This window comes from Calonectris borealis, chromosome 18 (assembly GCF_964195595.1).
Source record: "Calonectris borealis chromosome 18, bCalBor7.hap1.2, whole genome shotgun sequence".
NCBI lineage: Eukaryota > Metazoa > Chordata > Aves > Procellariiformes > Procellariidae > Calonectris > Calonectris borealis.
The window spans coordinates 9912694-9929207 of NC_134329.1; the positions used below are offsets into that span (position 1 = coordinate 9912694).

Sequence of the window (16514 nt, forward strand, 5' to 3'; positions counted from 1 at the left end):
CAACCCAGCCGGGTCCCTCAAAGCCCCGGCAGGGCCACAGGCCGGGTACACAACCGCCCGCCCGGGAGACTCCGACAAAGCCAAGTCTTAAACAGAACCCATTCCTCAGTGCAAAGTTTCAGTAAACATTTATTTGAAGCTTTGTCACAATACCATAGTTGATTTGTGAAATTGGTCTACAAATATTGAACTACATAGTACATTGACTTGGTGGTCAGATAAGTAATAAATAAAGGCATGTATAGCTCTGTAAAAAATAAGTCTGATATATTTGTAACTACTAACAATATCATCAGTAGAATCTAGTATTTTCCTATGGATCATAGGTCAAAAGTATACATACATCATTTCTTCAGACCAAATCATTTTTTACATAAACACGATTGTACAAACTTAAACACTATAATCTTGAAATCCGATGTACAAAACGGGATGTGGAATCGCTAACATCAGTGCCGATAACGAGTGCTGCCATGGCAAATAACGATTTCCAATTAAAAGGAAAAGATCAGTTTTTAAATGTGCTGTCATCACAGTTCGATGGCATTATCCAAAAGTTTAAAATACATGCGAATACAATAAAACCTTTTATTTTCCAACCCAGACGAAGAGAACTTACAGTCATTTACATCATTAGCTGCCAAATACGGATCAGTACGTGAGGCAAATCACACTTAAAAACTTCTACATCATCGAAGAGCTAAGATTGATACTGGTCTATTTTCCACAGTAATTATGCAACAAGTCTGTAAAAGCAAATCACAACTTGAAGGACGCACTATTAAGTACAGCACTGAATTACACCAGATTTTACACATTGTACTCTGACACCCAATACCACTTTTAAAAGCGTTACATTCCGAATACGACATCAGTTATCTATAGGTGAGGAGTGTACTTTCAAAGAAACTGCTACCGACGTTAGTTTTGCCAAACATGAATGTATTGAAAATACTACAGTGGTTTCAAATATTAGGTCTTAAAGCATGAAGTTTAAAACACTTAAGACCCTACTGGAATTTCTGGTACTGGACAGTCTGAAGCCCATCTTAAGCAGTTACGTCAGATTACAGAGGGTGACGTTCCTTCACGCGGCTGCTGCAAACGGGAAGGTCAATAAATAGGAACCGTTCTGGGCGAGCAGCCGCGGAGGCGAGGGCAGACGGGGCGCGTTCCCGCACCCCACTGCACCCCAGGTCACCCCTGCCACCAGGTCAGACGCCGAGGGAAGCGGCTGTCGGAGGAGTGCGTAGGTGCTGCTACCCACCTTCGATTAAGCTCTCCAGCGGTCAGAGCAAGAGGCTGGGAGCTGCGAGATCTGGGTTTTGTTCCCGTTTCTGCCACCAAGTCGGGCAAGTCTCTCAAATTCTGTGTCTGGGTTTATCCGGGGGTGACAAGGCGATACTTGCGCACCTCTGCGAATTCATACGAGATGCTCCTACCAATGGCAATACAAAAGCAGTGCAACCACTGTCACTGGAACGAGTTCTAAAAAACAGAGCAAAAACCTCGATGGATAAACTAGACGACTTGGTATGGAAAGTATTTGTAAAAGGTTATTTACAAAAGTTGAAAGAGATTAAATACAATACCACATTCATGTCCCAAAAGCGCTTTCACTACCGTGCATGTTTAAAAATACAGAGCATTTTTAAAGTATACATATTGAAGATTAGATTGTGCTTTAAAAAAAATCATTACTTCTGAATTTGACTAACGTGAAAACTAAGCGCTGGGAAAAATACTGATTAAAAATATCCAATTTTATATATACCGCTTTTCACATAACATTTTGCTATACATGGGATGCAAGTAAATATAAAAATACTTCTTTTCAAGCAGCAGGGTGATCAAAATTAAGAGTATTAATATAGGAGGGCTGATTTTACAAAACTAAGATAAATGATTAGAGCGAGACAGGAGGAACTATAATCCAAATTAATTTTTATATAGTATTTTAAAAGAAATCTTTATCATAGACAACTCTTAATATATAAACAATTCAGTATTTTTAACTTCAACATTAAATATGGATTACATAAAATACAATCTATGCAAAACCGACTCATGCACATAGTCCTACCGAAGTCAATGGAGCCGCTTACATGAGCGAGGTTTGCAGACTTTGGTCCTCAGGCCTCAAATTTAGCAAAACGCATAAAGACCTGACAAGCTTTGCTAATCAATTCCTAATTTCCAGGTTGGTATCTTGGCCCAGTCCTGTGTGCACAACAGTAGGGAAAACTGAGTTTACAGGGAAGACTGTAATACTATGGAAAATGAGCTGTAAAAAGGAATGTACTGTAATTTACATTTTCAGCTTTGCAAAGCGGGCTATTTGTTGCCATAGTACTTATCTGTCCATGGGAAAGATTTTAAGTTATGAAAAGCTGTTACTTTGCAACTCTAAATGTGTATTTCTTGAAAAATGGGGTGCAGGGGGATTTACAGATGTCATAAAAAATTAAAATGGATTACAACAGTGCCAAGTGCATATGAACTTCAACCGTGTTGAACTTAAGTGATCACAGTTAGGAGTAAAGGCCGTTAACATGGATTTTAAAATAATCCCTCATGTAAATGTCACATACAGACCAAAAGAGATTAGGCAAGTAACACACATTTTAAGAAGAGTATTAAACTTCAGCATAAAGAGAAAAATAAATTCACCCCACAGTTACATTCAGTTAAGCGTCACATCCAACAAAAGCTCTACCCAGCAAAAGAAGCAGCCGAGGACCAAGTGCCAAGCTGTGCTCAGCTGCCCCTGGCCAGTCCCGCGGGAGCCGGCACTCGCAGGCGAAGCAACAGCACGCGCATCATCTACTCATATCTGTTCCCCTTCCTTTTTAGCCAGTCCCCATCACAGACCAATTTTTGTTCCGTTTTTTTCTTTGCATGTTCGTTTAGGTATTATGGAATATGTAGTTCTTCAGCCGCGGTCCGTTTTACCTCTCGTGGTATGGATACTGTGCTCATCACTATGGTTTAGATGCTTCCCCGCCCTCCTCCACTTACATCCTTGAATGCTATAGGGTACCAAATTAAACCACTTATCGGACCTTCTTCCCTGAGGTTACCTTTGTTTCAATGCATTTCAGCAAACCTTACAAAGCCAGTGATAGTCTACCAAGCTAATTAATTCTAAGATTACAAATACATCGAATCCTTCAAAATAAAATTGCTTCAAAGCTCCTACATCACTTTGAAATACGACTGTTTAATACACCCTTCTCGTAAGGTGACTCACTTTCCCCAAAACCCAATATAGTGAGGACACAGACTTCAAGCAAAAAGCTCCTATAAAACTATTACAATTTTAGAAAAAAATCCAGATCTTCCTGAAGATAATTTATTGCCGCTTATTGGTCCTGAGAAAGCTTTAAGCAACAATACATTTGCAAGTGTTTTAACTGCTGCCTTTTTTGAGAAAGTACGTGGGTCCTGAGATTAAAAATCATGTTTTATTCTACGCACTTATGCTTGGAAAATGCTTCACTGTGAAGATCAAATATGAATTACAATTTGCCACACTACAGCTCTTCCCTTTGTGTCAATTTATCAAAACAGATTTCTTTTCAAACACCAAATTAAAGTTCTTGAGATGAAATGCAATGAAATAATGCCACACGTGCACTTCTCAATTCCTCATATTGGACTGGCATTTAAGGACTTCCAATTCATGAAATCTTCCTTCTCCCTTATTCCCCACCTCCTATTAAAAGCTATGGTGTGAATTTTTTGGCCTGGATACCAGAAAATTCCTCATCTGATACTCTATGAAAGGCAACTTCAAGGCAATGAAATAAGCCAATAAAACAAAAACATTCGCAACTTTGAAAAAAAATGCGGACCCACAGCAGTTACTTCTCAATGGAAGTGTTTGGTAGCTTGAGATTTTTTTTTTCTTTTTAACTTTTTAAGTGTCAAATTTGCATATGTTTAGCTCAATTTCAATATTTGAAAGACTACTCAATTTGCTTTTATAAAAACTTTATAAAAGATGTTTTTAAATGCTTGTAAAAGTAAGCGTTTATCTACTGAGAAAATTCTAGTACTGGATAAAACTCTCTGAATATACAGCTGAATTTTTTAAATGTTTTTTTTTCCCTACAAGTATAATGGCTGACTGTATAATATAGATAAATTAGTCTTACACATGATGAAAAGTTATAACTTTGCACACTTTTTACCATGTGATGTTTTGTTGCTTTGTAACTCGAATGAGACAGTGCTTAGGAATTTTCTAGAGCTGGTGTACAGTGGTCTATAGGGCTTGGTTCATTGGTCACTGCCTCTGTCCAGGTTTTCAATCACCCTAGAAAGACGTATGTTCAGAAGTCTGATCTGACTATCGAGGTGGTCCATCTTCTCCTCAAGGCTGCTGTTGCTGTTTCTTCTCCAGTAAAATCCAACCGGCCCCGTCATGAAGTAGACTGCTACAACGAAGCAGAGAGGCAGGACTGCGTGTTCTGGGTCACCTTCATACTTCTGGAGGATGTACACGCACGAGAGAGTGAAAAGGGCAACCCTCGCAATCCAGAAAAAGCGACCAAACAGCATGTGCAGGAGATAGAAGAAGAATCCAAGGAAGAGAGATAAAAACCAATAGGCAAGTAAGATGGCACCAATCAGCAGAAGAGCGCGGGTTGGGTTGTTGGCAATTGCCGCTGGGCTGAAATAATGAGTCAAGTTGGAGGCTGAAAAACAAAGGAAAATTTACAGAATATTAACGAGTGCATGCCAAAATGATAAGGGTAAAAATGCAAGCACAGCTTCAACGGTCATGCAGTGGGGTCACGGCTGTGTTTTCTGAAGTAAGGGGTAAAGCTAGTTCATCCATTTCTGCATGGATCTTTTTCAAATCACTGGCTCAGCTCCAATGATGCAATTGAATTAATTCCTTTAAAGAAGAGGTGCTAAAGGTTCTTTCAAGACAAGCTACAGTAGGGCCTAAGGTTGAAGTTCATACTGAGGCTAAAGATCCTGCTTTGTAAAAGTTTGATTCTAAAGGCTCTCAACTGCACCCTTCCTTCTCCTAATCCTCCTTTATTTTCCCGCTCCGTTCCTGGCCGTGTGCCTCCATTTAATGATGATACCAAGAAACCAACCATGACTTGTAATGCGTTTTATAGACATCCCGTAGATACATACACAGAAACGGAACGGCTGGTTTTAGTCCTCTTGTTTGAAGGTACTAATAGCAAAATCAAAGCCATGTGAAACAGATAGAGATACCACTGATGGATGTTTTATACAGCGTGATAAAATGTAACTATTTTCCCACTCAGCCTATGCTTGTAAACATTGATACAGGCTGATATAGCTCAAGAGTTAACGGGCATCACACTTACCATCAATTCCAAGAACATCTAACAAATCAGTCCATATTCTCCAGAATGTGTCCATTAATATATCCACCCCATTCACAAACCTCTCTGTCAACCTTGAGAAAAACTGAGAAATAAAATTGAAAATTAAAAAAAAAATCCTCAATTCCATAAACACACTTTGAGACTTACTAGTCATGAATAGAATTTTAATTCATTAAACAAGAATTGCAGGCTATTTTTAAGTCCCCAAGGAAAAAAAATGTAACTCTGTAAATGTTTTTTAACTCTGTGAATCATAAATTTATCTATTACAATTGCCCTTATTCTAGGTATTTTGGCATGTAAATGTGCATGTTGACAGGATTTTAAAATGCACTTTATTAGCTTTACCATTGTTCTGAAGTGTAAAGAGAACACTGTTACTACCAATGGACATTGCTAAAGCAAACCAGAGAATTAGTTTTATCGAGCAACTGAGAGATGTCCCCAGCATCCCACCAAAATGTCTCAAATGCATTTACAGGTCAATTTAACAGGAGAGAAGGAGCAGAGGAATGTACAGGTCCTGCGTGCCTGCATGCCTTATTTCCTGCAAGTTCCTATGTGGCCCCGCAAACACAGGATGCTCTGCTGATGCAGACTGACCATATTTCAGTTGGAGGGCTCCTCACCGACAGCGGTCTGCCTTGGCCGCCTCCCCCACCTAAATTAATCTTTATTTAGAGATTTCTTTTATTAATATTTTTTGCAGTTTGCTCCACGTCAAGCCTCGCCTCCCGTTTTTCTTCCCAAAGCAACGCTCCAGCCGTTCCGCCGCCTCACCCGCAGCCGGGCTCGCAAGGAGACGAGGCCGCCGCGGGTCCAGCGCCGAGCACCGCGCCGGGGCCGGGGGGAGCGGCCAACCGCGGGGCTCTGCCTCACAGAACCGCCTGGTCACCCCCGCCAGCAACGGCGCGGGGAGAGGGCGCGAAGGGAAAGGAAGCGAAGGGTTTGTGGGGGGGAAGCGGCCGGCGCCTCACCTTCTGCAGGGCCCGCACGTTGTCCTCGCCGAAGAGGCCGCTGACGCCCTGGTAGAGTCCGCTGGCGGCGCGGCGGAGGCTGTTTTGCTTCTCGGCGCCGCGGCTCCGCGCTGCCCAAGCGCCGGGTCCCGCCGTGCCGCCCAGCAGCAGGGCGAGGAGCAGCAGCGCCGGCAGCCGCCCCGCCGCCATGGCCGCCCGCGCTGCGCCCCGCGCCAGGCAGCGCCGCGATTGTAGCGCCGCCTACAGGCCGCGCCGCGAACTCCGCCGCCGTCCTGGGGAGGGGGTGCGGAGGGGGGCGGTGCACTCTGCGAGCGTACCGCCCCCCCCCAAAGCAATAGCTTTATGGAAATCACAAAATAATAATTTAGGTTGAAATGGGGCAGCCGAAGGTCTCCCTGTACAGCCCACCCGAGCCAAAAAGGTCTATTCAAGTCTACTGCTATGTCCAGCCCGGTCCTGGACACCTCCAAGGACAGAAATCCCGCAGCCTCTCTAAGCCCCTGAATTTAGCTCATCCCCGTCTATAACCAGTCCCAATATTTAACCTCTTCTAGTATGTGATCTGTCACAGTATTTAGCCTGTTCCAGGCTAAATTTTATATTTAATAATCCACCTGGCAAAATTTTTTTCCCTACTATCTAATCAGGATTTCCCATGTCTCAATGGAGGGCCGTTGACTCTCCCGCTGTCAGCGTGCACCTTTGAGAAGGTTCTGGCTCCGTTTCCCCGTACTCTCCGCTCAGGTAGGTGTAGGCGGAGATAAGGTCTTGCCTTTGCCCTCTCCAAGCAGTCTCAGGCACCCCGTGCCCCAGCCCGCTGCTCTGCTCAGTGGCCTGCGTCAGACTCGCTCCAGTATCAATATCCCTCTTGCAGCATGGAGCCCAAACCTGGGCACGCTACTCCAGGTGTGGTCTCGGAAGTGCCACACTGAGGGCAAGGATCTCGTCCTGCTGGCTACGCTCTTACTAACGCAGCCCAGGATGCTGTTGGGCTTCTTTGCTGCAAGGGCGCATTGCCGACTCACGATCAGCTTTCTTGGCTCCCAGATCCTCTCCTGAGGAGCTTTTATATTTTTCAGCTACCTATTTGGGCTCTCGAGACTCATCACAATCTTTACAGAGAGTACGGCAACCTGCCTTTCCTGCGTGGCTATCCCTCTCTGAGGAGATGCCCAGGCGCAATCCCCAAATGACAAAGGGAATATAGAAGTCTAACGTCAAAAAATGACATCTTTTCAGTACACTGCCAACTTCAGATCAAGGCATTCTGAAGGACTCTCGTGTCCTTTACCCTTGAGAAACTCTGACTCAGATGCATATGCTGAAATTCAGCACGCTTAATGGTGTGACTCCCTCTTCTGACAGGTTTTATGTTGATCTCTCCTGAGTACCCAGGCCAACAAAAGACCAGTTGGGAAGTACAAATTAGACAATGTTATTAGCTCCTTCTGGGTAGTGAAACCCAGTCAGGATGTTAGCAGAGTGAAGTAAGAATCCCCAGGAGACATAGAAGTACTTTATTGCCTTCAGAGCACATTCTGATTCATCATTAATTGACAGGAGTCTGAGTTACACAAGATAGGAACACAACGTTGGCAATATAAAAACACATCCATAGGTTTGTAGTATAGATTCTGCACCGACTGATAATGTGAGCTGGGGCTGTTTGCTAAATTGCCCAACAGTAAGTTCAAGGCACAGGGAATCCCAACACCCTCCCCTGAGCTTCTGATTGTGCTTGGGAAGGTGTAGGCGGCCCACGACCACATCTGCGCACCATTCAGGATCTCTGTTCCGAACTTACGGGGCAGAGCTCTGCTTTTCCTGCCCCTTCCTGGGGAGTTCCCAGAGAGGCAGGGGCACAGCTGGTAGCTCTTCCAGTCACCGGAATAACTTGAAGTATCTCTTTCCGATTTTGTACCCTGTGTCCTCGATGTTTAAACCTTGTGACGGAGCCTAAGCCTGGTTGCTGAGTAGTCGAGTAGACATCTAGAATATAGACATCTTTATTATGGCCTTTTTCCCAGTTTTAGTCTGGCCAAAACACTTATTTTCACATTTAGCAGAATGGCCTAGACCTTTTAGCATTTATTTATATTTGGCCCTGAAAGGGTTGGGCCCAGATCCAGGAAGGTACTTGGGATCTTACTTGATTTCAGTAGGATATAGATTCTTTATATATTTATAAATGGTGCTTTCATTTTCTTTTAAGGTGGCCCTGAAATTCCTGATGTGTTAATACCTGTGTATATTCTGAAGTGTCTATCTCATACTCTTCAAAACGGGTTGGTAACTGATGACAGGTATTTTTGAGGCTCTTATGAGGTTTCTGGTTATCTGCCCTCAGTATCATGCTGTGTCTAGACTCCCAGAACATGGTAAAGTGTCCGCTTCTGCGGCATTTCTTCCATGTAAAGAATCTTGCGGTAGAAAAACACGACTATAATGTAATTAACTGTCATGAGTGTTGTTTCCTGTGCCAGTCACAATTCTTCAATTTGCTTCCAGCTGGCATGGCCTTCTCTGGGTCCCCTTGTGCTGTTTCTGGTCCGATGGGTCTTGTTTCTGTGAATTTGGGGATGTTCCTATTTCTCTACGTGAGTTTCCATCATGGGATCCCCCTCAAAATCACTTCTGCAGAGTGCTTTTTATTTCCTTCCATGTATTCTTCACAGGGGCTCAGAGGCCTATTTTAGTGGCTGCCTTTGGAAGCCTGCGCTCAGGGTTGTCCTTCATATGAGGTCAGGATAATCTGGGAATCTTCCCTGGTATTTAATTGATTTCCTAACCTGTCTCAATGGGCCTATTTCAGGTATGTTCATCTCTCCAAATCCACAGCTCTTATGAAATTACACAGTATTTCACCCTTTTTGTTTAAATAAATGAAATCCCGTCTGCTCAAAGAATACATTGCATCATGGCATGAGACATTGATCTCAACCACATTGAACTTTTTAATTAGGACAACTGTGAGGTTTCTAGAAAGATCCTCCGATGAAGGTCTTACTGTAAAAAAGTACAATGAGTGTACTCCTGTTTCCTGATCTGAACTTGAAACTGCGTAAGATGTCTTACTCAGATATAAGGATTTAACAACAATCTGAACAGTATTTAGAATAAATTGGGGTCTTCTAGATGTCAAAGGTTTAGCAGATCATAGGGTTCTCTCTTTTTAAATAATTTTTATGCTGAAAAAAATGGCATAGCCTTAAAGAAAACCAACAAAGAAACCCAAAGGAGTGGTTACTGTGGACCACTCCTTACCCTCATTGACCCTTATTTTTCTGTCTCACAGCCTCAACTTCTCAGAGCTGATCGCTTTATGACCTCTTGTCATTTTAGGCCTTTTATCTTCATGTTTTGCTGCTAGCTCTGTGAGGCTTTTCTTGCAATGTCACTGCTTCTTTTCTTCTTTGTCTCTTTTCCTTTTCCTTTTATTTCTTCTTCCCTTTCTGCAAATGCTTTTGATTTTGACTCTGGTTACTTGCACTCCTGACACCATGTAGAGGTTGCAGAGATCATGGATGTCAAAGGAGCCAGAAGTTTCTTATTCTTATACAGACTTACTAACCAGCTGGTGGCCACTCTGAATACAGGATTTTTTTTAAACTTTCCAAAATCTTTAGATTTCCTAACCCAGCTGTTGGATCAATGGATCATGGTCAGGCCTCAGCATACTGCACAGATTGCCGTGAGGTATTATTACAAAACTTTTATTTCACAGGTCCATGCATTTCATGACTCGTTTTAATTTCACAGACTGACTGCAGATCACAAGGAAGGCAGTGCCATCATCATGGTTACTGTTAATCGGTTCTGAAGCCTCTTCTGAAGGGCCCCTAATCTAATCTAAAGCAGAAAACATGATTTAATGTTTAACCGATTACTACTATTAGTAGGTATAAAGCAAGGCTTAAAAAGATTTGAAAATGGCCAATTCCAGTTAATCTTACTCAGGCTATTTTCCTCCAGCTATCCTAATCTAGTCTCCAAACTATTTTTAGTAGTCACTGCAGTCCTCTTAATGCCCGTTTTCTCATTAAAGGCTTGTTTAATTTTCCTTCTTTTTCTTCCCATTTTTCCAAAGTCACTTTTGAAAGAAAAAAATGGTTTGGATAAGGAAAAACTGGAATGAGGGTGAGGAACATGGAGGCATGGCCCATTCTAAACAAGGATGCAATAGTAAAACTGCTGTTAATAAATGAGAAGGTCTGTCAGGCTCTCCTAAAAGCCCAGGTTTTATCACCAAATTCCCAGTGTGCCCCTTCCTCCTTGAACAGTAAGTGGGTCAGTCCATTTTAAACTATGCCTTTTTCAGCTCAGTGAGAGGATTTTTGGGTCCCTTCTCAGGTGATTTGCCTGCGCATTTTCTTTTTAGATGCACAGGTTGCTTTGGGTGGAGGAAAGCTGCTGGTTTGCTGCTGCTTTTTGACCTTAAAACGGGCAATATCGGCATTGGCGCGCTATGACACCGGAATCTCCTCAGCGCTGAAGGGAATCACGGAGGGACCTCACCCTCTCCCGCCGAGCAGGATGAGAGCTCCCTCCCGATTGGGCACACCTCCTTCTGATCTGGCCGCTCACTGGTCAACAAAGAAGAGGGCTTGAGAAACCTCGGGTCCAATTGGTTCTTCATGGTGTCAGCTCTTCCTCCGTCAGCCCAGCCGTGAGGAGAGAGGGCTCTGGGCTGATGTGGGGCCAGGCTCGTGGCAGCCAATCAGGCGCGCCTCCGGCCTGTCCTCCAAGCGCCGCGCGGGATCCGTCCGCAGCGCGGGGCCGCCCGGTCCCGCGGCGCCTGAGGGGCGGCGGCGGGCGGTGCCTGGGTGCCACCCTCCTGAGCGAGGGGACGGCGGGAGAGGTCGGCGCTGTGGCTCCCTCGGGGCACAGGTGCGGGGGCGGCCTCACAGTGGGGCCGGATGAAGCACAAGTGAGGTAAAAATGGGAAATGGCAGGTTCGCTTCCTGTGCTTGCTGGGAGCGCGTCAGCGGCGGCCATGACAGGCTCACCAGGTATTTGCGTCAGGTGTAATTCTCGGAGAACTGAAGGAAACCTGACCAAAAGCTCAACTTTACACCCCAGAGGAGGACAGACTATGTATCAACGGCGGGTAAATAATTGCGAAGGGCGAGAGCGGCTGAGGAACACGTCTGCTGGCCCTGGCGAGCCCTGGCAGAGCGGGGGAGGTAATACCCTCGTAAAACCTGACCCTGGCAGCTGCACCGCAATACTTCGTGTCTCAAGCTAGTATATATATCCACGTTGATTAATGCATTGTTACTGTAATAAATGTCTTCACAACCCGAAGGACAAAAAAAAGTTACTTTTCCATGGGCGTGCAGAGAGATGGGATTTCTAGGTAATCCATTTTCTCCATACACAGACCGTGGCTCCCAAGCCCAGCTGAAACGGTGAAACACCCGGGGCCTGGGCACCGGAGCATGTGTCCTGCGTCCCTCTCTTATCTCGGGGCTTTGGCAGGATGTCTGTGCCGCGGATTTCACACCTCCGCTGATCTCTCTGAGCACCGCAAGGAGGTGCATAAAAGCAGATAACGTGTCCTGATTCCCCGGTGTCTTGAAGTCCTCTAGGCTCTGGAGAGAGTTACTTAAAAATACGCTATATGTAAGGTCTTTCTTGAGGCAAATGAAAATTGCAGAGTTGTTCAAATCATGTTACCATGGCCTGCAAATTTAATAAAGTTGTATTCCTGTAGCACAAAAATCTAAATTAAATTTATAGCAACTACACTATCTAGTACATACATTTTACTTTCATATTTACACTGCATGTCTGTACAATTTACCATCAAATTTGTCTTTGTCGAGGCTTGTATGAATTAGAGATTCATGACGTTGAAAATGTTACATAAACAGCATGTGAACACAGTGACTTGCACATTGTCAGGTACTTCATTACCACCACTTCTTGGCTAAAATCGGCTGTTGCGACTTAGCGATTGACAATAAGGGACAGACCTTACATTTTGAAAGAAGAGAAGCAATCAATTTTAATCCAAGGTGCAAGATATGTAGGCAGAGAGCGTTACTAAAGTGTAACTGGGATAGCGAGGCTATGGAGAAATTCGTTTCTTGCCTCATTATTGGGTCAAAGACTTCTTCAGACCTCTCTGGGGAAAAAAAAAAAATAAAGCGGCGGTAATTTTGCAGAGATCTCGTGAAAAGCGTGAAGCGATGGTTCCTCCGCGGTGTCGACAGGGCGTTTGATGACCTTCAGGGGTGACAGGGTCCCAAGCGGCGGCTCTCGGCGGTGCCCCGACCGGCCTCCGCGGGCGGGAGATGGCCCCGACGCCGCAGGCGCCGCACGATACCTGCCGCCGCGGGGGCGCGGGCGGGATCTGCCGCTTAACCCTGCTACAACCCGGTGGTTAAAGTCCCGCCGCGGGATTCCTGTCAGGGTGGAGAACCGCGGGGTCGGGGCTGCCCCGGGGGGACAGGACGCGATTACTTGGCGGGAGGGGCCCGGGGGGTCGCTGCCGCCTGAGGCGAGAGACCGCCGAGACCCCCGGCAGGGCGAGGCCGGGCCCTGCCGCCGCGAGGGGCCTCGCCGCAGTCGCCGGCTCGGCCGTGCCGCGGCCGGGCGCCAGCCGCGTCTGCCCCCCCATTCATTCCGCACCGACGGCGCTTCCTGCCGCTGTCCTGAGGGAGCCGGATGACCCCCTGCTCTCCCGGCGGGGGACCGCCGGGGCGGTGGCGGGGCGGGGCTGGGCCTCACCGCCCCTCCCTCGGCGCCGCGCCGTGCTCACCGCCCCCTCGGCGGGCGGGGGCGGGGCGCAACGCCCCGCACTCTTTTCTCGCCGGCGGAAGGTTCCGGAGTGAGGTGACCGGGAAGGGCTCGGCGGCCCTTAAAGCGCTGCGCCTGGAGGAGGGGCCCCGCAGTCAGGGCTGAGGGGCTGTGGCGGGACTGTGAAGCGTCAGCGCCCCGCGGGAAGGAGGGACGGACGGGCGGTTGCTCGCTTCGCTCGTTTGCCACCGCCGCCATGTCCCGGGAGCCCGAGATCATGGAGTCGCAGGTGATGTGGGAGCCTGACACGAAGCGCAACACCCACATGGACCGGTTCCGCGCCGCCGTGGCCAGCAGCTGCGGGCTCCGCCTGGGTGAGCGCCGGGCGGGGGCGGGCAGGCAGGCAGCGCCCGGGCGGGGAGGCCCTCGGGCTCTCTTGGGGTCGTGCTCTGGCTGTGGGGGCCGGCGGGGCTCTGCTTCTCCGGGGCTGGCCTTACCGCGGGCCCGCGGCAGGGCTGCGGGTCGTCCGTCTGCCCTTACCCTAGAGAGGGGTCAGGGTGCCCGGACACCCCTCCCTCCCCGGGGCGGGAGGGGGCAAAATGGTCCAGGCTGCGAGTGGGATGCTTTGCCTGTGCCTCATGCAGAGGCCTCCGGCGCAGCATCTCGCATAGCGTGAAGGTACACGGTGCTGGGAAATGCAAACAGCCTTATCTGGTGCTGCTGCTGCTAGATGTCAGCCCAGGCAGCGTCGGCATTGGTACCTGCTGCGTGCTCCTGGCTGCTCCTGTGCACAGCCGAGGTCCTGCTTGCAGGGATTTACTGGGGAGAGCAGCAATACTGAAGTGACTTGGTGTTTTAAGGGGGTGTGGGAAGGAGGGATCACTGCCATCATGACTGTGAGGTTAATGTAAGCCTTAATATGGTGCTTTAACAACTTATGCATGAGAGATTTGAGTTAAGGCCATGATTGTAATTTCATCTTTGTTTGTGAAGAGTATGTCTTTGTAACTACTAAGTATGCTGAGAAGTGAAAGGTTTAGTGATGGAAACCAAGGTTTTTTGCTATGCATCTGCCCAAAGTCTTGAACTTCAGGCTCTGCTTCATGCTCATTCAGAAATACCTGTATGGCTGTGAATAGGCGTGCAGCCCTTTGACTTAAAAACAACCTGTCAACTTTGAATTTAGCCCTGCTGTGAGTAGGGCGTTGGACCTCCAAATGTGTCTTTCAACTCAGATTGTTCTGGTTTTTCCAATGACTGCTGGCTATGGGCGGTGTCTCCAGGGTATCAGGAGTCAGTGGTGCTGGCTGTGTGGGCTCATTCACCTCATGGGCCAGGTGGACTTCAGTGCATGTGGGGGGTCAAACCCTCCAGTTCTGACTGGCTTGCTTTATGCTATCCATTCTCCCTGAGTACTTGGGGTCCTTGAGTAGCTTTCCTGTAATCATTTGTCTGACAGGGGATGGAGGGAGTAGTTTTGGCAAGTGGCCTGACAAGTTGGTCAGTCTGGTATAAATGTGTCTGTAGTGCAAGCAGAGACATTCTGGAGTAATAGCAATGTATTTGGTGCTTTTAGCAGTTCATGTCTGGAAAACAATTGTGCATCTTGTTTGGGAACTTAATATGTGGGCAAGCCAGGTCATTAGTTTGACTGCTGGGGAGTTTCCCATTTGAACACAAATGTATAGTGTCTAACTCTTCTGCTACATAAGAAGCAAATTACTACAGGATTTTTATCTAAGTTCTGAGGAGAAATGACATGTAACTGGTACTCATGATCAAGATTGAATGCAGTTTCAGATGGGCTGCCCATGTTTATGGCTGTAACAACTAGAACTTTTTTCACCCCATTTTGAACTGGCTATCTCCAGTTAAAAGTGGATTCCTGTATAGAAACCTCTGTCAACTTCCATTAGAATTGAACTGATGTTCATTGGTCTGTGTGCTATTCAACAACCAAGAATGGATTCTTTATGTAACATCAAGATGTGGACTGACTGAGGAGGGCTAAGGGCAATATAACCCTTTAAACAGCCTGGCTCTGTCCAGCCCTGAAAATACAGTGATGAGATGCAGTGTTTAATTTCTGAATAACAGATCTGTGCCCCGAAGGACTTGCATGCTAAATCTCATTCGGGGACAAACTGTATAGATAAGACAGAACAAACTGTTCATATTGCAAGAAATCAAATTAGTGCTTACCTGTAGCTTTTTGCATTTATCAAATGATTCAGAGCATGCGCTACGATTGGTTTTTGAAGGAGGAGATGGAAGCTTGAACTTTTCTCTGGTAAAGTCTTATTCCCCCACACCAGCTGATGTGCAGAATAGCGAAGAGTAATTTGGGTGGAGTGTAAAAAAGGAATGTAGGAGGCTGGGGTTGAGGCAATATGTGGGCAAAAGCTGAGTTACGGAGAAGAGTCTTTGCCTTGACTTCTACTATGTCAGTAATACCTAGAGAGTAATCTCACATTAATGGAAAAAATTGAGTGGAATAAGGTGTGGAAGGGACAGACGGGGTGGGGAAACAGCTGTAGTGATCAAGTGTGAGTAACAGTGTAGAGATGGTTTTGAATGTTTTTTCTTATAAAGCTGGAAGATGTCCTCCTCATAGGGAGAGGATGCAAAGATGACTTCTGAAGCAATCAGCTGGATAACAGGATGACAAACCAAAGATAATTGGAGAAAATGACTTCAGGCGTTTAGCTGAAAGCATCAAATAGGAAATGCACTTGGCAGAGCAGGAAACTGTTACTACTGTCACTGATAGCATTTATAGATATTAATGATTAATTTGGCTGTTGGCACGGCTTCAGACAACATGGACATGACTTGGGAATGTCACTTTTAAGCTGGTGATGAGAAATCAGCTTCAGTTATTCATACCTAAAACTGTTTTACACACTGAATTTCAGTATTTCGTTTGAATTGTGTTTTTTTAGTATGTATTCCTCATGTTACGTTATCTGTCTCAATCATGTAAGACTTAAACTGCTGATTTCCATGTTTTTTCATGCCAGGTCATGGTTTTAATATCTAGCTAGTAAACATCTTGTTTCACTTCATTCATGCTGTTTTAGCATGAAAAGGTAAGCTGCAGTCTGTCAGACTCCTTATTTATTGAGGAATAGTGCATGCTTCCTTTGTAACAGCACTGTTGATATTACAGTTAGATAATGAGTGCATCTAATCTCCATGTTACCATGCTATCAGAGGTCTTTGGTCCCAGACTAGAACCATACAGCAAATATCTTGTCAGGAAGACTTGTTTATCTTTTGCTGTATGAAAGCATCATGTTGATGATATGATAGGGAGCAGAAGTGTCAGCAAGCAGGACTCTGTTCTGCTGTCTCATCTTCAGTTTCAGTGATGGAGGTGGGTATGTGTGTGTAGATGTTGCACAGTTATTAGAAAAGGTCC

The 16514-nt window shown here is 45.9% G+C and overlaps 2 protein-coding genes across 6 annotated transcripts in view; one reads left to right on the forward strand and one right to left on the reverse strand.

Moving 5' to 3' along the window:
* Positions 1-111: 111 nt before the first annotated feature.
* Positions 112-6564, reverse strand: BRI3BP (BRI3 binding protein). 5 transcript variants are annotated; one of them, XR_012676480.1, is made up of 4 exons: positions 6353-6564; positions 5355-5457; positions 2106-4700; positions 112-1488 (listed from the first exon to the last, which is right to left on the reverse strand). XR_012676480.1 is itself a non-coding variant. In XM_075167850.1 (3 exons), exons 1-3 carry the CDS (start codon positions 6539-6541, stop codon positions 4282-4284), a joined length of 711 nt encoding a protein of 236 aa, XP_075023951.1. In that variant the 5' UTR covers positions 6542-6564; the 3' UTR covers positions 112-4281. The 5 variants fall into 5 exon arrangements, 1 of the variants encoding a protein (XP_075023951.1); XR_012676479.1 differs by having other exon boundaries at positions 2084-4700; XR_012676478.1 differs by having other exon boundaries at positions 112-1098; positions 1268-4700.
* Positions 6565-13116: 6552 nt separating this feature from the next.
* The window catches only part of AACS (acetoacetyl-CoA synthetase), a 44296-nt gene continuing 40898 nt past the window's right edge, over positions 13117-16514 (forward strand). The window contains exon 1 of the mRNA XM_075167852.1: positions 13117-13467. Within this exon, the coding sequence (XP_075023953.1) occupies positions 13350-13467 (118 nt within the window). The 5' untranslated portion in view covers positions 13117-13349. The remainder of the gene's footprint in view (positions 13468-16514) is intronic.

What these genes read in the sequence shown, in the direction of transcription:
- BRI3BP (XM_075167850.1), bottom strand. Translation starts at nt 6,541, where the DNA reads ATGGCGGCGGGGCGGCTGCCGGCGCTGCTGCTCCTCGCCCTGCTGCTG. An exon ending in ACGTGCGGGCCCTGCAGAAG is followed by an intron (nt 5,458 to 6,352) that starts GTGAGGCGCCGG and finishes TTTATTTCTCAG; the next exon opens with TTTTTCTCAAGGTTGACAGA. An exon ending in AGATGTTCTTGGAATTGATG is followed by an intron (nt 4,701 to 5,354) that starts GTAAGTGTGATG and finishes TTTGTTTTTCAG; the next exon opens with CCTCCAACTTGACTCATTAT.